Raw genomic sequence first — 26,011 nt, forward strand, 5'->3', positions numbered from 1 at the left:
ACCGCCTTAAGCAGTGCATTATAGGCCTATTCTTTAAATGGTAAGGGAAATTATGAACTGACATAAAATCTTCATAAGACACAAAATTGCCAATTTTAGGGAAAAATCTGATAACATTTCTGTTTTCACCAGCTTGTGAAATTTAGACAATGCTACTTTTTATCAGTACATGAGTTTCTCTGGATTGAACCCATGCAAACGCAATGCACTACCAAGTAAGCCAAATAAACGCAGTATTAACCATATATACACTAAATATAACAATAATAAAACTAATCAATAAAAAGGCAAGTTATTTGATATCTTAATATTTGATACTTCATTTAATCAGACATGAACTTGATTTAAACACCTAAATGTCTAAAATGTTCAGGATATATTTTATGTGTTTGTTTGACCGTACTGTATTATGCTGTCTTTTTAGTATTTACCAATTTTATTATCCTTAAAAATGTGTTTTAAGGTAAGGTAAATGTCTCCATGATACCATGGTTGGGATTTGATCAACCAACCCCACGGCGCCCTCTGTGGACAACATCACGGTTAATATTTTAAGGTTATGATGTATATTGCACTGAAGGCATTAATGCTATTAAATTGAAAGATTATTTACAACTTTCTACATATCTGATTTATAGATTAATTACTAATGTATAATATACAAATTTACAATGCATGACAAATACCGTAAACATTTAAAATAATTATTGACAACAGTAAAGAAAAACTAAGTTGTTTTATTTTGATAAATGTAAAATAATCCCACATTATAGTTTAAACTACAAAAACAAGACTTTGTCAACTTCAAACCTTTAGTTTTATCTCCCACATAAATCGTTCGAAATTGCAATCCAGGAATGACACACAATTAGCGAAACTCCGTCCATCCCAATAACCAACATTCCATAAGATTTATTCATGCAACCTCAACTAAACCTAAAGAGCCATATCCCATCACATCTCCTGCAATACCTCAACTAAATGTATTGAAATTTCACTTGAAGCCCTTTCAAATTAACTTGAGCTGAATATTACAGATCAGTTGCTTTATAAAAGTAAAATAAAAGTGATGGTGTTGGCCTTGGCAAGTGGGAGTTATGCACCTCTTGGTTCAGTTTAAACAGGTTAGTGAGTTATATTAGCTTAGTGTAAATCAGACCCATTAATCAAACTTTTATTAAGTCTGACTTTCTAATATTACCTTATGTTAATACATCTTGATACATATTTTTTAAAACCAATTAACCAAAATTTCATTAAAAAGTGTGTGTAGGGAATGAGTTACAAACATAACCTAAAATTTCAAAGTAAAAAAACATGCATTGAAAGTTTCTTTCTCCAAACGACTAAATCGCATCTAGTCTAATAAAGTTTCAAATTAAACTTTGTGCCAAAGCTCAACATTTCATAAAGTAAACAATACATTTTGTGAAAAACGCAACTCTACAAAAGAATTGCGAAGTCTTTTTAATTACATTTTGAAAAAGGCATTGCATTCCAGTTGTCAAATGTAAACCGAGTGCTTCAAAAGAGTAAATAGATTTATTATGAAAAGTACAAATTCGTTGCACTCAACCTGGGAGTCCAAATCTAAATGACACATTTCTCCACAACAGGAGGCGGCAGAAACACACACACAAGGTTTTAACAAGGACTCTCAATCAAAAAATTGACGAGGAAGAGCTTAAAACAATGGGGCAAGAATGAAAGTTTGAGGTTTTTGCTCTTTCAGGGTGTCATGAGTGTTGTGTCGCCCCTTAGTTTGCTGCAACTTCATTTGCAACTGGTTGACCTGTAGCATTCTCTGCTGTTTTGGAGGCCTATAAAACACAATAAATCACAAATTACTGACTGATGTAATTTAATAACATACAATTTAGGGTTGCATTGGTCTGTACTGGCAAATAAAAGCAATTTTTCAACTTTCCGACATCGGCCAGTTGTTAAAAACCGCCGGTGATCAAGGCAGATTATATCTTGTAATAATTTAAAACAAGTAATAAAAAACAAAAGAATCGCTATCAGCAGATGTCATTTCAAGTAATCAAATATCCGTATTGGCACAGAAATTTTGTATCAGTGTATCCCTAATACACTGGCTGTGTGTAGATTTGTAGCACCATCTAGCGTGAGACTGTTAATTGCAATCAATTGTTCAGTTCAAAACTCACGCCTCCCTTTTTGAAACACATAGTGAAGCTACTAGGGATGGGAAGATTCCTGATTCGCTCGGTGCATCGGCATAAAAAGTAAGCATCTGCATCAGACACAAGTTCGCATTTGCATTGCAATGCATCGTTTAACATACCGCATCCATAAAAAACAGATTTATTTACATATAATTATTACTAGATGCGCTATACTTTTTATTTAGAAACTGACCAATATTTTAAGATTGTTTAAATGTGTTATGCTTAACAAGACACAAAATCTGTTGTTTAACACAAACGTTTTAAGAGTGTACCCTATTAAATTGCATAGCATTATTTTTTATTGCATCAAACCGCACTGCATCGTAAAGGGGTGAATCGCATTGCATCTGTAGCTGCTTCATATCGTAATTTAGTCACTCCTAGACGTACGTCTGGCATCAGGGGGACGTTTACCTCGATGAAGGAAAGATATTGTCTCACAGGCTATGTTTATTCGGCTATATCCAGTGCTGAGCTTCGATGAAACTTTACGAGACCGGCGAGACGCTTCACAGGCGGGAGATACGTGGCGTGATTGACAGCTTTGACACCAAATGGATATACGTGAAAATCAGATGACATGATTTCACAACTTTTCAATGGCCATTTAAGTATGTGACGCATACTGTATACGGAAATGAACCTGGACATTCAATCCGTCGAAAAATCTCAAAATCGGCAAAATGGACATACGTGGTTTTCATCGGACAGCGACAATATGTATCTTTAATGTATCATATTGTAGGCTATGCATCGAGATGCGTATCGCATCTGACTCAGTTATTGAGATGCACATCCCTAAAAGCTACGGTAGCCACCACAGGAAAAACATGTCATCGTCTGAAACAACGTAATGACAATATGCGCTCTGTAGAGCAGTTTGTCCGTTTATGGCAAACAAGATAGTACATAATGGTGATTTGTATTGAAGAGACCCACGGTATATGTAGTTAAAACGGCTAATTTTAAGTTAACAAAAACAATCCCGTTTATTTTGTAAGGTCTTTATACACCACTGATTATTTGGTTATGTATATTATATTGCATTTCTGTCAAGAGAGATCATATTTTTTGTAAACTATAAGCTTTAATCAATAACCTTTACCTTCTTTTTCTTCTTCTTCTGTGCTTTGCGACTTGCAGAACTCTGTATCAGAGACTGTAATAAAATACACAAAGACCAAAACATCAAAAGGCAGGAAAAACATTTTGATGTTCAATTCATACAGAAGGGATGATCGTAACATACCTTGAGTTCGGGATCTTCTACGTCATATTCAGACTTGTAGAGGTCGGCTTCAAATGGTCCACTGGTGATTCTCAGAGGCCCGTTGGCCATCAGCAGCACTGTGAACTTAAACTGAGCCACAAACTCGCCTAAAGAGAGAGAGAAAGAGATAAAGAGGTAGTTTAGCAGGTATAGAAAATTGTAAAAAAAAAAAAAGGAGGGGCATCGATAAAGAGACTTGCCTTCTTTTTCATGTAGTACACTAAATGGCTGAAGAAGCTCATGTTTGGCACACTCCACCACTCCCAATCGAGCTTTCGCTTCATCCTCAAACGCCCTGAATGACAAGTTTTATTTATGTCAAGTTTAAAATAGTCCTGAAATAACAAATGACCGAATAAAAAAAAAAAAAGCCAGGTACCTTAGAGTGAAAGGCATGGCATCAAAGCGTCTCTCTACTTCACTGAAGAACATCCTAGAGGTCTTCATCTTTAGTCCATACTGCTTACTGGGGTCCCGTTTGTAGATGGTTGTTCTCTGCCCTCCATCTCTTGCCTGATGAAGAGATCACGGGCAGATAAAATATTACAATACTAAACATTTAGTTAACTTATTAGGAGATATAGATATATACAGATTAAATACAAAGTCATGTTTATACTTGGGCTACATTTACATGACAACTATGTAGTAAAAAAAGTGCATTTTATCTTGGAATGTTTTTTTCAACTGAGGAAAGAAAGACAAGTAAACTAGTCCTTCAATATACTCAATATTTTATAAGCAGCACAAACACAGTCATTTAGGCCACCATTGTTGTTTTGGTTATACACATTTATGTTGACTGAATTAACACATGCGATGTCACAGATTCACATTTTCTTAGTTTACACAAAAATAAAGTGTTGCAGCACTTTGTAAGTAGTCTTTAAAGGTATGCATTTAAAGAAACTCCAAAACGGAAAATAAGTTAACCAGTTTCATTTGAAAATGTCCCCTAGAGTCCCATAAGATTGTGATTGCCTTCCCCTCTCCTGTGCTGATCAGCACATCCACTGCATACACTTCATGAACCTCAAACTCTGCCTTTTCATGGTCCTTCCGTTGTTATGAGATGCAAACGAAAGCCGGTAAACAAACTGATATGAACATTTATTATTATGCACCCTAAAGAGCACTTTGAACTAGGGCTGTCAAATTAGATTCAAATATTTAATCTAGATTAATCGCATGATTTCATGAGTTAACTCGCGATTAATCGCGAATTAATCGCACATTTTTATCTGTTCTAAATTTACCTAAATGTAACACTTTTCAAGTTTTTAATGCTCTAATCAGCATGAATTTTGGTCAATATATATGCTATATGCAAATGTATGTTTACAACAGCCTGTTTACATTTTCAACAGAACCATCAGCCATAGTTTTATATATGATTTTCCCTTTAGAAGACCTTGTTCTTTCTCCATTTCTGTTTGCTGCTGCATCATTTGTGACCTGTGCTGGCAAATTGAGTTGGGATGAGCAAATTTTCAAAAATTTGCTATTCATATTTTAACATTCTCTATTAAAAAACTTCAAAACAATTGGAACAATTGTTGGAATCTGACAAAGCATGACAGAACTACACCCGTTTACGAAAAGCAAAAACAATATCAATATATGTTTTTCTTTTATTGTTTAATTTTGACATTGAGACAGACTGCTTTAAGAATACCATAGGCTAATGGAAAGGTTTAACAACAGATACTTTTCCTCAACAGTTAACCAAATATTCACTTCAGATATAACAGATTATAGGTCATACCTGCGTAAATTCTTGTCAAAACATATTTTTAAAACTGTAATTTTGTGTAAGATGTCTATATATATCTGGGTCGCGCACTTGCGTGTTTGTGTTCATGCGCTTCAGACGTCTGCATCAGACATCGCTTTTGAGTCTTGTCACTCTTAATAACCCTTTTAACATTAATCAGGAGGACCCGAACTTTATCTCTCTTAATAATTATTTTAACATCAAGCAAGTCCTGCAGTCTATTTTCTATAAGTTCTGAATGCTTTAAAAACGAAACCAAAAAGTGAAAGAAGATGCTTCTTTGGATTTGGGATGGTACACCTCTCAGGAAACGTGCAGATAAAGATCATTTTAGATGTTTAAAGACCATTAACAGCATTGGATTCGCTAGACGAGAGCCTAATGTTCTTATTTTTATGAAAACCTCTGACTCATCTAGACAGCGCGGGTCACCTGCTGCGTCTCAATTCATCAAGCTGTGGGTCAAACAGAAATTGCGTGTTGCGTTAATTGCGCGTTAATAAAATGAGTGGCGTTAAAATGAATTTGCGTTAACGCGTTATTAACGTGTCAATTTTGACAGCCCCACTTTGAACACAATTTAGTATAAATTAGACAGTTTTACAATCTATACTTTAAATCGATGATAAAAGTTGTTTAATTCAGACACAAGGGGGACGGCATGTCAGCCTAAATGGTTGGTAGGTGACACCTAACAAGTAGTTTTGAATTCAAGTATGAGTAATAATTAATAGTGATGCATATCTTAGCATGCACTACTTATGCGCCTTAATCAGCCTGCCGCCACGTTGATTCCAAAACTAGGCTGCTAGGGACGGACGTCCAGAGCGTGCAATTATAGGGATAGTTCGGCCAAAAATGATATTAAACCCCTGACTTACTCACCCCCAAGCCATTCGAGACGCACGTGTCCATCATCCCTCAACCGAACACATTTTCAGTTATTCTAGAAATATCCTAGATTTTTCAGTCATCAAGATGTTAAGATACAGGGTCCACCTCCTTAAGGTCCCAAAAAATGTGCATTCATCCTTGCTCTGGGGGATAAACAAAGGATTAATCTGTGCAGTTTTGTCGTAGAAATATCCATATTTAAAAATGTATAAATAAAAATACTAGCTACTAGTAATGCCGCCACTTAGTTGCGTCCGCATTCAGATGAGATTGTACGCCGTTTGCGGAGGGTTATCTGCTAGTGCTCTGTGCATTCCCATGTGCCATACTTCACTAAGAAAAGTGCATACACTGCGCTAATACGCTCTTGTGAATGTGGACACTAAGATGGCGATGTTACCGGTAGCTAGTTATTTTCGTTTGTAAAGTTTTAAATGTGGATATTTCTACATCTCATGGATTACACTTAGAAGACCTTTGTTTATTCCCCTGGAGCCGGTTGGATTACTTTTGTGAAGGACGGATGCAATTTTTTTTGGACTTGAAAGAGGGGGACCCCATTTCTTTACCTTTTAACAACTGAAAGATCCAGGACATTTTCCAAAATAAATAAAAATGTGCTGGTCTGAAAAAGTATGGACATACGCATCTAGGACAGCCCGGGGGTGAGTAAGTAATGGGTTCAATGTAACTATCCTTTTAAACCTATTGTTTTGTATCTGGATGCCGGCCATTCAGCCATCAAAACACAGAAAAAACATCATTCTACAAATTTCTACAGGACAAAGAACCTCAGAAAACATTAAAATTGTTAAAAAATTAAGAAGGGACATATGACCTAATTTGAGATGAAAATAGCACATTGTGTACATAATATCTGTTTTGTTTGCTAATCACCAATTTCTAATGTTGTAAGCATGCTTACTTTAAGACACCAATATAGTCCTATAACTGAGTACATATCTACAATTTGTATAGATTACAAAAAACACAAGGCATGAATACGTCAAAAACTTTCTTCTATAGGTTTTTTAGACACAATGACTGGAATCAACAGAAGCAAGATTCGTTTTTAACTAAATAGCATTTATACACAACATTAAAATTAGGTCACATGTCCCTTCCAATTCCAACAATTCACGGTTTCTAAGGTTCTCCGTCCTGCGAAAATGTGCAAAATTATTTATTTTCTGTGTCTTGATGGCTGAACGACCAGTATCTAGATACAAAACAACAGGTTAAATGTGCACGCTCTGGACATCCATCCCCCACAGCCTCGATTTGGAATCGGCAGACTGAATAAGGCGTATTACGATCACACTCATTTTTTTTTTACAATTTGTATGTAGCTTCGAGATCAAAACAGAATAAAATCCATGAGGTTGGTCATAGTTAATTCTTCCTTGAAATATTTTTGGTCTGTCTTGTTCATACCGTTGTTGATCTGAAGGGTTCTGGATTATAGTCTTCTCTCCATCAATAACATGTTGTTTGAGCTGATGGGAAAGCATGCCTTCATAGAAGTGAATAAAAAGGTGAATAATCATAAACTTTTTTTTTTTAATTAAGTGTTACTAAACTACTAAACATCAGATACCACAGCATTTGAAGTCACGGTTTTGGGTTAAAAATGTATAAATAAATAACAAGATGCTAGACTAACCATACCCCAAACATTAAAGGATTAGTCCATTTTCTTAAAAAATAAAAATCCAGATAATTTACTCACCACCATGTCATCCAAAATGTTCATGTCTTTCTTTGTTCAGTCAAGAAGAAATTATGTTTTTTGAGGAAAACATTCCAGGATTTTTCTCATTTTAATGGACTTTAATGGACCCCAACACTTATTAGTTTTAATGCTGCAGTTTAAAATTGCAGTTTATAGGACTCTAAACGATCCCAAACAGGCATAAGGGCCTCTCATCTAGCGAAACGACTGTCATTCCTGGCAAGAAAAACAACAAATATGCACCTCAAAACCACAACCTCCCGTCCCTCTCCGGTCCTGCGACGCGCCAACGCGACCCCACGCAATTGCATAATGACGTGGAAAGGTCACGTGTTACATGTATGAAACGCGCATTTGTAGACCATTTTAAACAATAAACTGGAACAAAGACATTTATTAGTATCATTCCATATACAACAATGTTGGAACGGTCCTCTTTCTCCACACTTGTAAACACTGAGGCGTAGTTTCGCACACATCATTCGTAACCTCTTGACGTGATGACGCAATTACGTGAGGTCGCACTGGCGCATCACACAACCGGAGGAAGACGAGAAGTTGTAGTTTAAAAGTGCATATTTTTTATTTTTCTTTCCAAAAATGACAATCGTTTCGCTAGATAAGACCCTTAAGCCTCGTTTGGGATCGTTTAGAGTCCTTTGAAACTGCAATTTTACACTGCGTTAAAACTAATAAGTGTTGGGGTCCATTTAAGTGAGAAAAATCCTGGAATGTTTTCCTTAAAAAACATAATTTCTTCTTGACTGAACAAAGAAAGACATCAACATTTTGGATGACATGGTGGTGAATAAATTATCTGGATTTTTTTTTTTTAAGAAAATTGACTAATTCTTTAACTTAATAATGTGATGATAATAACGCTCTCTCTTCATGGATAAAAGTTGGTGTTTTTATAGTAATGAGACTATCCCATTTAAAATAATAGCAATGACTCACCTTCAATTGGGGTGCACTTGAATGATTGGGCAATCTTGCCCCAAGCCTCGGTGACCTGTGTGTTCTACAAAGATAAACAGAACAAGAAGAGAAGATAAATGACTTCACACAAGAAAAAAACAACAATTACTGTGAATGTAAGATCAGCCGTATGTTCACTGCAGCTGGGTATCACCAAAATGTTCAAGCCAAAGCCTAAACCTATTTGCTGGTGGGGGTCAAGCTTTTGTTCAAACTCTCGTCCATGTTCACAACATATACTAACCTGGTTGCCAGGTTTTACGAGACGGAGAGCAGCCTCGGCGCACATGTGTGCTGCTTTGATGACATCAGCTTTCCTTCCTGTCACAGGCGCTTCCTAAAATGTTATAATTCCACAACACATAAGATGATACGATGAGAAGATGGTCAGACTTCATTCATTTTGAGATGCTCTATAAGAGGTAGTGACAACAACCAAAAATATTATATATTATATAATATTATTATATTCTATTAAACAAGAAACCATGAAGTGATGCGAGAGACACAGCAGTTGCCTAAGGGAATAGTCATTCATACAGTTTAACCATCATGATACAAAAATAGCAGAGATTGACCAATGAGAATGAAGCATTCCAGGCTGCCATATAATAACTTAATAGATACATGATCTCTTTAAAGTGCCATTTTAAGTTGTACATGAATATCACAAACATGCACGCAAACACACCTTAGTAGCTCCTACAACAAAACTGTGGGCCACGTTGGAGATGAAGCCATCGACGTGTACTCCTAGATCACTGTTGAGATAAGGAAACATGTACGAGTTAAAATATGAAAAGAGCCAAGTTTATTACATAATGACATATGGACCCCTAGATTTATTAAAAATGTCTGATCCAGACAGAACTTCTAGAAAAATACACTACAAATTGACAAACTATAAGAAACTTTCATCTTCAAATGAATACAATACTATTAATGGTGTGCACACCAAAAGCGGATGAAATTAATTGGGGCGAGAAGATTACATACAAAGTCAATGCAAACATGCAAAAAGACCAAGAGACATGAATGAGGCATAAACGCTTAAAATGTGACAATTTTATACATTGTAGGGATGCATAATGATTAATCGCGATTAATCTATAGCAGAATAAAAGTTTTTGTTTTTATCATATATTATATTATATAAACTTTATTGCAGACACAGGTCCATATCATACTCATACATAATACACAGTAAAAAAAAAAAAAAAAAAAAAGAAAAAAAAACAAATATAAACATATAAAATATACAGGCAATAACAACAATGACTAATTAACATTGAAGTAAATATAAAGCAGAATTAAAAGGGGCTGACTAAAGATACAATTAATTGGTTCTCCGACTTGTCCAGTCGGCACATAAAACTGAACATCAATTGACGTAAGAGTGCCTCACAAGTAAGCACCCTATTAGACACAAACAGCTGACTAGCGCTATGCCACCTAGGGACACGAAGCAGCAACCTCATTGCATCATTATATGCTACTTTAAGCCTCTGCATACTCTTTTTCCTATAGTTAGACCACAATTGAGCAGAATATAGTGGTGTTATATAGGTTTTAAACAAAAAACACTTCACAGAGTCAGAGCACATGGAAAACTTCCTTATAAGCATGTTAGCTTGAGCATAAATTTTACAACACTGTCGGTAGAGGTCTTTGTCATCTGCCCAATCCTCAGTTAAGACATGACCTAGATATTTAACCTCTTTACACACATCAAGAGGGCTATCAGACAAATAAAAAATTGGAAATATTGATTTCCTGTCCTCAATACTTCTAACAATCATTACATGGCTTTTCTTAGCATTATACTTTATATCATAATCAAGGCCATACTGAGAGCACACCTTCAACATTTGCTGCAGCCCAACACTATAAGGACAGATCAAGACCAGGTCATCTGCATACATGAGGTGGTTAACAATAGTTTTGCCCACAAGACAGCCTGTTTTTAACCTATTTAACTGATTTGATAAATCATCCATGTATACATTAAATAGAATAGGTGACAAAATTCCTCCTTGCCGCACTCCATTACTAACACAGAATGGAGCAGATACAGCACAGTCCCATTTAACCTGGAAAGTTTGATGTGCATACCAAAACACTAAAATTCTCACAAAGTAGCTAGGAACACCTCTTGCCATCAATTTTATAAACAATTTCTCATGATTAATTCGATCAAATGCTTTTGACGCATCAATAAAACAGAGAAATACAGATGAATTCATGCTAGTGTACCTAAACACGATCTCTTTTAGAGCATAGATACACATATCAGTTCCATGCTGCCTTTTGAACCCAAACTGATTGTCATTAGTGAGAACATACATTTCTAATTTTTTCAGAAGTATTCTCTCCAGTACTTTAGACAAAATACTGGCTAATGCAATAGGTCGATAATTATCAACACTGTTAAGTTTACCGACCTTATCTTTCAACACAGGTACTAATAATACAGACATAATAGCGTTAGGCAGGACACCATGAACCAGGCAACCATTAAAACACATAGAAAGCAAAGGACAAAGCTTATGGCTTGCATATTTTAAGTGTTCTGCAGTAATGCAGTCCATACCACCGGCTTTATTGCAGTCTAACTTATTAATGGCATCATGTATATCTACTGCCCTAACTGCCATATCTGCTGAGACATTACTATATTCATTAACAGTTGTAACTGATTTACTTTTAACACAGTTAAAAAGATTATAGTAATGCTCACGCCAAAGCTCAGCTATTTTTTCTGGACTACTAACACCTTCAATGTCAGACGGTAAGGGTGTTTTATAATTGTTCATTACTTTAACCTCTTTCCAGAAGTCAGTAGGGTTATCCTTTGCTAACTTTCTGGCAAGCGAGTCTGCTCTGATTGTGATTTCGTTTTTCTTAATAAAACGGAGTGCATACTTAAATTTAGCATTTGTGCGTTTTTTCATATCCAATAATACCCCATGTCTAGGCCTACCTGCCTCAGACCAAAGTCTGAAAGCCTCTCTTGCCTCAGCATACTGCTCAGCTACTAACTCATTCCACCCAGGTCTTATATTGGGTACCTTACATTTACTGTTACAAAAAGATTCACTAGAAACATTGAGACATTTCACAATATCATCATACATATTACAGAGGTTTTCAGCATGTTGCATGTCCTTACAGTTCATATCCGAACACGTAAGGGCAGCTCGGGGCAATGCAATGTTATTTAAAAGATTGTCCGTTCGCAGTAAATATCCAGCCAGATCATCTCTGCTCAGTTTTGACCAGTCTAATTTACGAGAGGGAGCAGCATCCTTAATATTATTTCTAGACAGCAGGGGAACAATCTCAATGTTTAAGAGTGCAACAATAGGTATATGATCAGAGGTGGCAAGTTCATAGCATATCTCCACATTTACTAAGGAGGCATGAGCATCAGTTGTAGTCACAATATGGTCTAGCCAAGATGTTGTGTGCCATGCTTCACTCACATAGGTAAAACTTGTGTCAGGCATCAAAGCTTTACTAGATAAAATTAATTTAGACTCGTTGCAAAAGCTCTGCAAATGTGCTGCAAATAAGGATTTACTATCTGACATGTCAGCATTAAAATCACCTATCACATAAACACAAGATGAGCTGTTGTCCTCTATAAAGGACTGAATAAAAGCTAGTCTGTTCAAAAATTCATCCTCATGCTCATATGATTCATATGGTGTATAAATATTTAAAACAGTAAATTTCTTACCATTAAAATTACACTCAAGCCCTATGGCCCAGTCCACGTTTAGACGCACCACCTTCACCATTGAGTCATATTTGATATGCCACAGTATGGCTACACCACCAGCTATCCTACCTCGAACCAACCTTGTACTGAGGTCAGTAGTGGATTCTCCAGCCCCATGGAAGTTCATGTGTAGAGCGTTCAGTTTATCTAGATCTTGTTTCGCCAACCAGGTTTCTTGCAGGCACAGAATGTCACATTTGTCCAGAAGTGTGTCCACAACCAATCGACTCGATCTATCAGCAGCCGTATGTCCTACTCGCAATCCGCGAGTGTTGTATGAAGCAACACGCATTTACTAGCTTGAGTCACCCCCTACGGAGCAGCCAACCTTCAACCCGTTCTCACACACAGATGTAATCGGCATCCCAACATTGTTATCGTGAAGCGACCTAGCATCTTGAGTGCTAAGGGCAACCTCTGGAGCTGCTGACAGGCCTCCGGCTGCTCCTCTAGGGCGACGTGGCTCATAATAACGTCGGACAAAAACCCCAGCGGGCCAAAGTTGCGGATCATACAGCTCCTCCACATCATTACATTCTGCGGTGACACAAAAGGAGCTGAATCTACTAAGTGTCGTCTCAATTTTTCTACATGTCACCTCACGACCAAGTTTTGTTTTTAAGTAATCACCGAGAACGTTGGTGTCCACGTTGAGATCAAACTTTGTAGCAAATACCTTTACCATCTTCGTTTTGACAGCCAGTATATTGCTAACTACACCAGTCCCGATTATGCCAGTTTTCTTTCTCACTTGCCCCACTGATGTTTTATCCATGCGGGTTGTAGGGCGACGAGCTGAGTTCTCAGATACATGCTTCGATCGTAGCTGCTTCTGCGGACGCCCATTCTTTACCACCTTGCTCCACGGAGGACTCTGAATATGACCCATCGCTAAATCACCAGACTGAACTGATTGACCGCCATCGGTCCCGCCAGGCATTAGCAATCCATCAGGGTCCAGCTGCTTCTCCATTACAGCCGAGGAAAGACCTGTCACACTGGGTGTAAGTCCCGGCTGTATCTCCACAGCAGATAGACGGGCAACCGGAAAAGTAGCGTCCGACCCATTATGCCCCTCCACAGCAGTCAGACGGTTATCAAGGTTAGCAGAAATCTCCCGCAAAGTTTCACAGGCATTTACTTGTGTACCCATAGTTCTTTTTAGGTAGTCAATATCAGCCTTGATTTGCTGCATATTCCCAAGCAGCGCAGACACGTCAATGTGTTTAAATGAAACGGGAGGTAATTCATCCAGGAAATGCGATACAAATCTGGGGACCTCTTCACCGCATTCATTAAGCACTTGCAAACACATTTTGACATTATTAATGTCCTTCTTTTGTCCCCTGTGGGAGATCCATCGTTTATTTTGCGGGAAGAGCTCAGCCAAAACTGCTTTTGAAGACTCAATCCGTTCAGAGCTGAAACTGCTTGTTACTATAGATATAATATCATCATGGCTTAGCGTTCGCATTTTGATCATAATAAAATTCAATAGTTCATCCTCAACTATGACTTTACCGTCCTCAGTATGGTAAATCTCGGGTTTAATCCGCGAAAACTCTTGTACAAACTCTCCCGCAGCACGCCGTGCTGCTGCTCCACCCGCCATGTCTTAATTAGCCACAATAATCAATAATATGTGTGTGAACTGTGTATATAGGGCTGTCATGGTTATGAAATTTGGATAACGGTTAATTGTCTAATATATTGTGACAATTATGACAATTAATTGCCTGTTTTGGTGCTTTGACATTTTATTCTCCTGCTTTTTTTTGGTTTATGAAATAATTTTCACACATTGTTGTGATTATTTACATTAAATATTGTAAGTTTTCCTGGCAGTAAATATTAATTCACATTACACATATTTAAAATTAATCTGATAATGTCTCATTTATACAGGTGCTGCAGCTCCCCCTTGTGTTTTTAAGAGAGATGTGCAATCATTGCGGTGATCAGAAATCCTCACGATGAGGTAAAAAAAATCGCAATGAGATGATTATTTAATCATTGTGACAACCCTGTGTGTATAATGACTTTGTATAAATAAATGCACACACATGCATGTATATTTTTAGAAATGTTTAAATGTGTATATACATTTGTATATTTATGTATAATTTATATTATATATATTAATACTTTATAAATATATATATTTTTCTTAAAATTAAACATGCATCTGTGCATATTTATATATACATAATTATTATACACAGTTCACACACATATATGATGTAAACAAAAACCTTTATTCTGCTATAGATTAATCGCAATTAATCAATATGCATCCCTAGACGTGACTGAGGTAAACATCATTCGCTGGTGCCAATCAAGTCTTCTGCACAAGCAAAATTGTTTTCAATTCGAGCAGGTTATTCGCATGATGCGTCGTCGCGCAAGCCAGTCAGCGAAGAGCTTATTGGTTGTATCAAAAAAATGGAGGAAAGCATTACTTTAGAGGTCTGTGTGAGCACCCCAAATGTGTGACACCTTTTTATTCATACAGAGACAGGACAAAAAAGGAGATAGCTTGGACTACCTGGTAAGTGATGTGAATACGAGTCCCTATCACTCGTCTTGTGCATTCTATTTATTTGCGCAAGTGACATTAATGACGTGGCATGGTGCAACTAATCCTGCGAGTAATCTAGAGCAAGTAAAGCTGGGAGTATAGTTTGTTAATTTGTGTATGCGAACGTACGCAGTACTCACATGGTCAAACACACAGCCTTGCATATTATGGTATATTTGACCCATACGTATACACTGTCATTGCGACAAAATGCAGTGCATTTCCTGGGATACATACTATATTCTCCTGTATGTGTTTGAATGAAAAACATGTACTAAGTGTGCACGGCCAAAAAAATCCGGCGGTGAGTGTACGGTGCACGCGTACTATTTTAATGATGTACTCGCATAAGAGACATCAGAATTGAGCCAGACCTAAAAGTAAACTATTACACTTAGATAACTAAATAAATTACAGCATTGATAAAGAGTTTTAAGTCCAAATGCTTGTTTAGAAAGCTAATAGGTCTGTTTTCATCTTCAAATTTTATGTCAACTTTTACAAAGTCACAGCTTCGCACTGCAGATTAAACAAGTACAAATATTAACTGTGACAGTAACATGCACACTTGCATTTGGTGATTCACAATAAAACAAGGGAACAAGCAGGAAGACACAGTCGGAGAGAAACAAAGACTGGGATGTCACTGAGGGACACAGTAGGGAAATACTCCAGACAAGATGGGAAGTACAGATTTCAGGCCAGTAAGAGGAAGGGTAGTGACTTCAACAAGGGAGAAGAACAGGTGGGAAGAGAAATGGTGAGGTTAGACAAAGCACAGACGAACTGTTGAAGGGGGTTGTGCCTACATTTTGACCAAATCTCCATCCTTCAGCATGTAGTCTGGATCACTCTTCAGGGGAGAGAAGTGGCAGACACAGTTATTGACTGACACACTGGTTGGGAACGCAATGCCTGCAAGAAAGGACAACCACCGATCTTCAACAAAATATCACACGAATCATATGGAAGGAAAGAGATTCCTCCAATAACACACATTATCTTTTTAAGAACCACAAGCATTAAGCCACATCTAGATAATGTTTGCCCAATCCTCCAGACTAATACAACACCCATCATCTCACCTTTCTTCATATCCTTCTCCTTCTTGAATACTTTCCCGGTCTCTGCCATGATGAAAGCATCTCCCTTTTCACAAAGGCTGAGAACTGATGCTCCGGGCTTTGCTGCCTCGATGACCACCTTTAGTGCCTCTATAAGAGAGAGAAAATTTAAACCAAATAAGATATGGGGTTGTTGATATTCATACAACTGTAAGGAATTAGTGCTGCCTCACGATTAGTCGCGACTAATCGTTTGCAGAATAAAAGTTTTTGTTTACATAATAAATGTGTGTGTACTGTGTATAATAATTATGTTTATATAAATACAAACACATAAATGTATAATTTTAAGAAAAAAAATATTTATATAATAAATATTTATATTTATATATAATATAGATTATATATTAATATATATTTGTATATACACTTGAAAATGTTTCTTAATTATATTCTTGCATGTGTGTATGTGTATTTATACATTTTTATTATAAACAATACTCCCACATATATTATGTAAACAAAAACTTTTATTCTGCAAACGATTAGTCGCGACTAATCGTGAGGCAGCACTATAAGGAATAAATAAAGTTAATTTAAATTGATGCTGAACCAATACAAAACATGTATGATCTGCACCGAGCAGATCCAAAGATTAATGCTTGCTTTAGAAATCAGCACCAACCAAAAGTTTGGGATGAAACCAACAGTTCCAACCAGTTTGAACTAGGGATGGGCATAATTAATCGACGATCGATAATTGATTGTTAAGAATTTCGTCGATCACGTTCATTTGTTATCAATTAATCAAATTCATTTTTTTTATCTAACTCCTGTTTCACAAATACTCCGTATGCAGTGCGTTTGCGTATGTGTGCAGCGAATCCGTCAAGCACCCGTTGCAGTGCGCTGCTGACCGCTTATTCTGCATATAAAACGTCAACCCATTCTCACACTTTTCCGCATTAAACAATAGAACAAAGCATCTTTTTTTTCACAAAACAATATATTTTAGATATTATTTGACAGACTAGTAAGTGTGGATTAAGGATGTTTAAAATCTCTAGCCTGGTGGTCAGGATCTGAATGGATGAAATCAGCAGTTTTGCAATGCTTTATTTATCTCCACATATATCATAAATAAAAATAAGCAGAGTAACTTTGCAAGTCTACCCTTCCACATTATATATTTCCTACTATGATTGTATATGATTTCCAAATAATAAACGAGAGTATTCAACGACAAAAAGCGTCTCATTTGGAAATAAATCCTCACAATATTATTATTTCTCAAAACTTTATGACAAAAATAAGCAACTGTATTCCTACAGTTATTCAAAGATGCACACATTATTCCGCATTGAATATTATACAAAAGTATTCATATAACGGCACGTTTCATATGGCAAATAAATATCCTCACATTAACATAACAGCATAATGAAATGAATAAACAGACAATGAAACAGGATTGAAATATAAATTGTATTATTATTACCGGAAAAAAGCAATATTGGTTAAATAATCTCTGAGGTAAATGCGTCAAAAAAGCTGTTACCCGCACAATAAGTCTAAATGAGCAATAAAAGTAAAAAAAACAATATTAGGCCATGTCTCAAAACTGTATATGACAAAATATATTTAAAAGAAATGTATACTTACAGTTATTCAAAGATGCACACATTATTCCATATTACTCCCGTTTATGAGCATGTTTGTCTCTGGCCTCGCTCTGTTATGTAATAGATTGACAGGTGCGCATCTCCGTCTTTCAAACATATATAATTTTGTAATTACTACCTTAGGAAAATTAGCCATGATTTTATCATTGTGAAAATGTTTTTTTTTTTTTGCAGATTAAAAACGATTTGTTATGGTTATGGTGGTATATTGTGGAGTTGGAGACCATAGTAAATTTGTGTCTACTGTTGTTTTACAACAAATAAAAACTAAAAGACCATGTTAGTATAATTAAACAATGGTGAATGGGGCTCATAAAACGCACGCTGTTTCACACATACTCTGTATGCGGAATAAGCCAAGTTAGCGCTGAGGTACCTGTGCATCCCGGTCAGTCTCCTCGGAGCAGGTGTTTTCGGCGGCGGCTGGACTGACGGTCACCATGGGTTGCGGTCGCGTCTGATCCCAAAACATGCTTTTATTTCTCAAAAAAAATCAGTAGACTGGTGCAGAAGTTTTATGCGAGTTACGTAAGTTAGTTATTTTTCACAAGGCTTTAAGTAGCCTAATTTGTTATAGCCTAATGTTAGGAAGGCTAATATCTTGCACTTTCTTCTGGCTTGAATAATTTTGAGTTACATTTTGACAAAACCTTTCAGATCTAAGTATTATTTTTTTATTTAATTTAATGTTAAACATGAATCTGTTTTTTAATTTATTTTAGAACTAATGAGGTCTCTGTTTAAGAACGCTGGCTCGCAGCTGCAGGTTCCGCTGCTTTAGAGCACCGCACATGCACGCACATATATGTTTGAAACATAGTTTAACTGTCTGCCAAAAGTTGATCTTGTAATAAAGGTCTCATCGAGGAAAAACACACTGTATATTTGTATTCATTGCATTTTTTAAGTATAAAAGTTAAATAACAAATTTTATTATAAAAATATTAATGATTAATCGATAGTCGATCGTTAATTCTCCCGACGATCGACAAAGAAAACTTAATCAAATGCCCATCCCTAGTTTGAACCATCAATGAAGGTGCGCTACAGTGCAAAAAACACAATGACCAAGTCCATTGTTTATGTTAAAAGTCCTGTCAGCACCGAGCATCCCTCTACCAGCATAAAGTCACCTTAAAATTAGAAATGCACCCTGATCAGTAGATGAGAAAGATCTTATTAGTTACTTATCTGGACATCTAGACTATAGTACTGTATACTATAGTACAGTATGCTACTCTAGGCTACTAAACAATGCTTCTGTATGTTCAATTGGTAGAACATTGCACTAGCAAAGGGTTTGATCCCCAGAAAACATATATAATGATTTATAAATGCATTATTTGAATGTAACTTTTGATGAAAGCATCTGCCAAAAGTTAATGTGTACTATACAAGAGGTTCCCAGTCTGATCTCTATACTACTTTACTAGTTGTTCAGTCTACAGACCAGACAGTAAACTCAGTAACCCATGCCTTTGATGACTAACTCCCTAACAGCTGGCATTGAGACTATCACAAATGCCCAATGACATACACCTAGGGCTAAAGCTAGCTAGCATTAGCATGATTCTATACCATCTGTAACACACTGCACAGTGTTTACATACGTATATTTAAAAAAGACATGCCTTTAGGCAGGTGTGCATGGAGTTCTATTCACCTTATTCCGCCACGCCCCTTTTTAATTCTTCGCTCTTCCGCATTTTGTCAACCGACTTCCGCTGCTAATATGGCACAGTGCATTCGGTGGTTAGTTTGGGGGTTAGAAGATTGTTTGTAGTTCACTATAACTTTAGCCAAATGACAAATATCGCTACTGCTGTTAATGTTTTAAATTATGAGCACGGAGAAAACTTCATAAGACGTTCGGATAGTCTTATATCGTCCCATCCATCGTCTCGTGGTTAGACGATATGAAGCGGCCGTGGCAAGTAACCTATGGGACATATTACCTCGTCCTGTCAGGAGTTGATGGATCAGCATTGGAAATTATTAAAGTACTTATGCCTACCAATATTTACACAGTGATTTCGTCTTTTTTAAAGCAAATGTGCACCTGCAGTCCAATAACTATTTCGTTTTTATGTGGTACCATGATAGAATTCATTTGCAAACTTGCCAACACTTATTCCTTCAAATCAGGAGACTTAAATCCTTTTAAGTGGAATCTACAAAGCTCACATATGGTTTAAGAAATTCCTTACACATAATATCTGATCATCACACTGTAAAGGTTTATATAACTGCATGGCAGGTTACATCTGATCACATGGTAAACGTTTAATATAACTGCATGACAGGTAACAGCTGATCACATAGTAAAGGTTTAATATAACTGCACAACATCTGATCATATTGTAAAGGTTTAATATAAATGCACAACATCTGATCACATTGTAAAGGTTTAATATAACTGCACAACATCTGATCATATTGTAAAGGTTTAATATAATTGCACAACATCTGATCACATTGTAAAGGTTTAATATAAATGCACAACATCTGATCACATTGTAAAGGTTTAATATAATTGCACAACATCTGATCACATTGTAAAGGTTTAATATAATTGCACAACATCTGATCACATTGTAAAGGTTTAATATAATTGCACAACATCTGATCACACTGTAAATGTTTAATATCACTGCATGACATCTGATCACATATGAAGGTTTAATGTAACTTTACAACAGGTAAAGCAAGACCACCCTGCAATAAATTAAGACACAGCTTTATCGGAGTCATCAGGAGCTGATCCCAAGTGTTTATCTGGAAGCTGTTGGTGTATGTACTGGTAAAGTGCTTGGCGACTGTGTAATGGATGCAATATCAACCCTGTGTAAAGCTGAACCAAAGATGGTTGTTTCTCAGTAGAGATTTGTACATTTGTGCCAGCTCAACACATTGAAGCAGTTTCTCGGACAGGGTTTACAGGACTATGATTTAATTATATTAGGACATTTTAGTTTTTACAAACAAACCCTATACAAAAAAAACAAGACTGGTGCGCATCTTGTGACAAAACAACTCATATATGTTGAGGTATGTCAGTAAACGGTGTTTTTAAATTATTGTAGCTCAAATATGCATTTTAGCTTGGGACCAGGATAAGCCCTGTCCGGGAAACTGCACTATTGTTTTCCCATATCAGATGTAGGTTGCTTCAGGTTGAGTTGTGATTTTAAAGTGTAGTTGTGGTCAGAGACGGATGGATCCTCCCATTGTGTTTCTGCATCACAGTTTAGGAACATGTTGATTGTATCATCCTCACAGTTGTCCACTGCATCACTACACATCAATGCATCTGTGAAAACAATATAACCATAAACATTTTTATGTTAGTATTTAAAATAAACTTGCATCATGAGAATTAATATATAAATGACACCCATACTTAAACAGAACAGTGTGTAAGAGAGAGATGCATTAAAACAGTAACATTATACACACAACCTTTAACTTCAGTGTTAAATAATACGTTGTTTAATAGGTCATTATCAATATCTGAATGAGGAATGAACTGACATTCTAGCATCTGAAATCTCAGTAACTTGTAGGAATCACGTGGGCTACTTTAAGAATGTAATGTACTATAATATGTCGTTGTACTATCGTAAATATAAAAATATAGGTGGACAATTAAAACCATTCAAATAGTTGCATTTTATAAACTAACGTTACTGATCTTAAGTGTATTTGTAGAACGGACTTCACAAATCTAACTTTAGGCGAACGAGTTAGCTAATAGCTTACCTGAAACTGGCCACCTTTTCAACACCCGGCGTGGTTTAAAGTTACCGGAACATCGTAGTCGAACCATTACTTGGGATAAGGGTGTTCCTTAGTTGGCTTAAAATTGGTAAGAAAGAAACATAAATGCGCTCGAGTGAGCTTTTTAAGCTTAACGCGTCGCCTTCAGTCACTGCCTCAGCTGCTCATCGTCTATGCGGCCGGAAGAACGTTGACAAAATGAGCGAAATGGCGCCGCCCTTGTTGTCGTGAAAAATAAGGTGAATAGGGCCTAAGGCCAGAGGGATGGACTAGATCTCTCCACGCGGCTCATCTCGTCCTAACACATGGCACGAGAGGGCAGCGTGGAGGCCCGACTCCATCACTCAAACGTCAAACTCACGGTTGGCGATGTCACCGCCCATCTTGTACTTGGTCACGACCAGGTCCTCGGCGATGGTCTGCTCTTGCTGCTCGTCGTCGGACATGGTTGCGCCGGCTGCCGAAGTGTCTCTCTGTCAGATGAGCAGAAACCAGGCAGTCACGCTAGTACTACAGAGCGGTTCACGCCACGGACCGTCGCGCTCCGCCCACGACCTCTACACGCACAGCGCAACCCCGCCCACCACGCAGATCGTCAAACACGTCGTCGTCATGGAACCTGGCGCCAAAACTGAAAAGGGGTGCCGTTTCTCAAACGAAAGGCTGCATCCTCCAGAGGTCGCATATTTGTAGGCTGCATACGTTTAATTCTTATTTCAGAATATTGTCAATGATAAAGTTGACTGTTATTCTTAGCTCATCGTAAATTTTTACAATATGCTTATGACTTGCAAATGCAATGCTCAGTTAACAGAAATAAACCATGCTTGATGACGTATGCGACCTCCGAAGGATGCAGCCTTCCGATTGAGATGCGGCGCTGCGTAGAGTGGTCGGTGTATGATATCTAGTATCGCGAGAGCGATTCGAGAGTAGACCACTCCGTATGCTTTAAAATTGCTCTCGCGGGACTTTGATGTAATAGATCGTTTGACCTGCGCAGAGATGCGGGCAGTCGAACACGTCTCTAAGCTCAATTGGGGCGGTAGTATGTTGATTTAGAAAAAAAACATTTTTATTGCTATTTAAAGTCAGGTTTTGTCTCATTGCGGTTTATTTTTTAACCTGTTAACCTTTTTTTGTTTTCTGAACCCCCCCCCACAAAAAATGTCATAGCTAAACTAAAATAGATACAGTTTATGAAGTCTTTGCACTAAAAGCATAAGTTTGGTCTCATTTGAAAGCAGACACTTGGAAGTTTATTAAGAGGTGAACATTAGTTACTGTCATAATGAAAAAAGTTGTTATAGAGAGCTTAAATTATACTTGTTTATTAACTCCACCAAACATTTATGAAATATTGTTATGAAAAACTAAATAAAATTGGCCTTGGAGCAATCTAGAAATGCTCTGCAGATAAAGCCACAGGTCTGACCATGTTCTGTTTTAAATCTGAAGATGATACCTCTAAAACTCTGTATTTTATTAAATGTTTTTTAGACCCATGTCATGTAAATTTATTTAGAGAAAACAGCAAAAATGCTAAGCTAATGTTTGTTTATTTATATCTCAAAACATCCTTTCAGTTTATTGTCCTATTGCTCCGGGTTTTAAACAGACTCATTAAATAAGCATCCGAATGAGTCATTAACAACTTTTAATCCTGGATATGGCTGTCTTAATGTTTATTTTATTATTATTATTAATAATTACTCATACATTCTATTTAGTGTTTTATTTCCTCCTTTTGTCTCAATTCACTTTCTTTTTATTAAATTCCTTTCTTACAAAAAGAAACTTACCTTAAAGAAGCTTTACCAGTCGAAATTATTCCTAGAAACATATATCTCATATCTCCAGACAGCAGATGTTTACAGAACAGCTAGTACGTTAGCTTAGCATACCATCAAAACACGACAAATAAAAGCATTTATAATAAAACTCACTTTATAACATCAAAAGTCGAGTGCTTAAACAATCATGCGTGATCTGATGTGGCTTTGGATCATAAAATAAGACCGAAAATAAACAGTTTTATGCTATTTATGCTGTTAGCTTAGCATAGCATTAATAGTACTGTTATGAAAATACCAGACATAGCGTTAAAAATACAGACAAACCATATATAATCTTAATCGTGTTTATTGTCTCCATGGTTTTAAAACATCAAAACATCTTTATTTGCATGTTATTATAAAAACAGCGATCGCTCGTTGCAGGTCACTGTTCAAGTTCACGTCTGACTGACAGCTGCTGCTGAGCTCTGACGTCTGATTATTTCTCAGAAAGTTTCATATTGAGACTTTAGCGCCCTCCGGCTTCACGTATGAATGAAACAAACTGAGTGGGAATGACTGCAGACTCAAACTTGCTCATATCACCATTTTTGGAATAAAAATGGGTGAAATATTACCCCCCCTGCAGAAATTTGAAGTAAACATATAAAATTGAAGTAATATTTCTCCAAATATGCATACTTTGAATTAAAAGCCCCGATGGATGTTGTTTTATCGAGTGCTTTCATGACGATCACGGAAGAGTATTTTTATCAATGAGTGCGGCTGAGGGTTATATTTAAAATTAAAGGTATGTACCGTTTTTCATTTTCATAACGTCTGACAAAAATGAAGAAATTACTGTTACTAGGATTCTCAGATTAAAATAAAGGTCAAAAACTAAATCTTAAATCAAAACACTTTTTAATGATGTATAGTTGTTTAATGTAAGTACATTTAAACTAACAGTAATTTAAAGAGTAACTAAACCCTAATCCAACTTTTTTTAGTTACTGATCTGTAAGAATGACGGTTTATTAGTGCTGTTCATTGATTTAAGTAAGTTTGTTGACATTTGGATATAAAGTGTTTCAATACTACAATATATGGTGTAAAAACGTCTGAGTGCTGCCCTCTTCAGGTTGAACGGTGGCTACTGCAGTTGAATTTTCCTATTGGATGTTGGGTCCAAAAAATGACTCGTGACGTAAGCCGGTTCAAGCTTACCACGCCCTTGTTACGATCTCACCCACTGATCTATATAAATGACTGGATTGCGCATATAACGCTTGACGTAACTGCGTGAGGTGAAGTCAGCACAGAGTTCGAGCCGCCATCTTGGTATACCCAACCGGCAGAGAGCGTCATTGACTTCCATTCAAAATCATGATCAAAATTTACCCCCTTTACAGCGTATCAGTTACACAAGGTTAATTTTTATGATATGTGTACGTTAATTATTTGTTAATTCTGGTGTTATTTGCAATGTTTATGTTTTAATCGGGCAGGATAATGGATTTATAAAAAACCGTTAAGGTGAGTGTGTCTGTTGCATTTGTTAATGACACCGGTATAAATAAAGTTTTGTTTGACATTCTGTGACGGTCAGCGTTATTTCTCTAAATAAGTTCAGGTAACCTGTAATTTTAGATAACATGATTACAAAACTAGCAAATTATTGCATGCACATACGGTACAAAGCATGATTATGTATTTAGATTTCAGAAAGAGCACGTTTATTGTCCTTAATACTAAATATGCTGCGGTCTGTCTGCTGATCTGATACTGTAATAAAGAAATAACTGATTAAAACGCAAAATGTACAACTTTCAGTAAATAACTATTTACATGCTTTGGACGTTTTTGTTGTAATAATGTACAGGCTAACTTCACATATAAAAACGAAGACGAGTAAAGTGATGTTTTATCATTAAAATCTGATAACGTCCATTGATTTAATAGAACGTTTGGGTATACCAACATGGCGGCGCGGTGGCTTCACAAGTGTGACGTCATGCGCAATCCAGTCATCTATATAGATCAGTGATCTCACCACACACTTGGTACGAGCTTAGATCGTCCCCTCTATCTCTGTTGGGATCTGCCTACTTTTCTTGCATTTTTCAAATATTGCCAGTGGGTGGAGTCAGGCTCTGACCAGGGGTTTAGTTACGCTTTAAATTATGTAAATAAATAGCTCTTCAGTACATCCACGTCCTCGCGCAGGTTATCAAGTTAATGCATCACTGTTTCTGAACACAGCCCAGGCGTCTGATTATTTCAAATTGAGTGGGCGATTTTTGAGAAGGAGGTCTCTGTGGAACAGAAAGGCGCTTCCCAATTTTGGGGCATTTTCAAACTGAAATAGGTGTAAAAAAAATGATATGGCTTTTCAGGCTTCCATACTTTTCTGATTGGATGGTTAAAAATGCCTAATCCCAGTTTGGAAACACCCCAAAATTGGGAAACCTCCCTTTTTTGTTCCACAGAGACATATACTTCTCGCCCGACTGA

At 36.7% G+C, this 26,011-nt stretch overlaps 1 protein-coding gene and 1 long non-coding RNA gene across 2 annotated transcripts; both read right to left on the reverse strand.

Annotated features, from left to right (window-relative positions):
• Positions 1-1,424: 1,424 nt before the first annotated feature.
• pa2g4a (proliferation-associated 2G4, a) lies at positions 1,425-22,301 on the reverse strand. Its single transcript, XM_073870788.1, has 13 exons — positions 22,084-22,301; positions 16,285-16,413; positions 16,009-16,114; positions 9,532-9,601; positions 9,085-9,177; positions 8,820-8,883; positions 7,564-7,643; positions 4,444-4,521; positions 3,842-3,975; positions 3,663-3,757; positions 3,442-3,569; positions 3,298-3,351; positions 1,425-1,820 (listed from the first exon to the last, which is right to left on the reverse strand). Exons 1-13 carry the CDS (start codon positions 22,166-22,168, stop codon positions 1,758-1,760), a joined length of 1,179 nt encoding a protein of 392 aa, XP_073726889.1. The 5' UTR covers positions 22,169-22,301; the 3' UTR covers positions 1,425-1,757.
• On the reverse strand, positions 20,455-21,956 carry LOC141365873 (uncharacterized). The gene is made up of 2 exons (XR_012370823.1): positions 21,705-21,956; positions 20,455-21,255 (listed from the first exon to the last, which is right to left on the reverse strand). It is a non-coding gene; the product is annotated as an uncharacterized lncRNA (long non-coding RNA).
• Positions 22,302-26,011: the final 3,710 nt, after the last annotated feature.

This window comes from Misgurnus anguillicaudatus, chromosome 8 (genome assembly GCF_027580225.2).
Source record: "Misgurnus anguillicaudatus chromosome 8, ASM2758022v2, whole genome shotgun sequence".
NCBI lineage: Eukaryota > Metazoa > Chordata > Actinopteri > Cypriniformes > Cobitidae > Misgurnus > Misgurnus anguillicaudatus.

Coding starts and splice junctions, on each gene's coding strand:
- pa2g4a (XM_073870788.1), bottom strand. CDS start 22,168: ATGTCCGACGACGAGCAGCAAGAGCAGACCATCGCCGAGGACCTGGTC. Junction 4,522..7,563: donor ACCCTTCAGATCAACAACGG/TATGAACAAGAC, acceptor TCATAACAACGG/AAGGACCATGAAAAGGCAGA. Junction 3,352..3,441: donor TAGAAGATCCCGAACTCAAG/GTATGTTACGAT, acceptor ATTTTATTACAG/TCTCTGATACAGAGTTCTGC.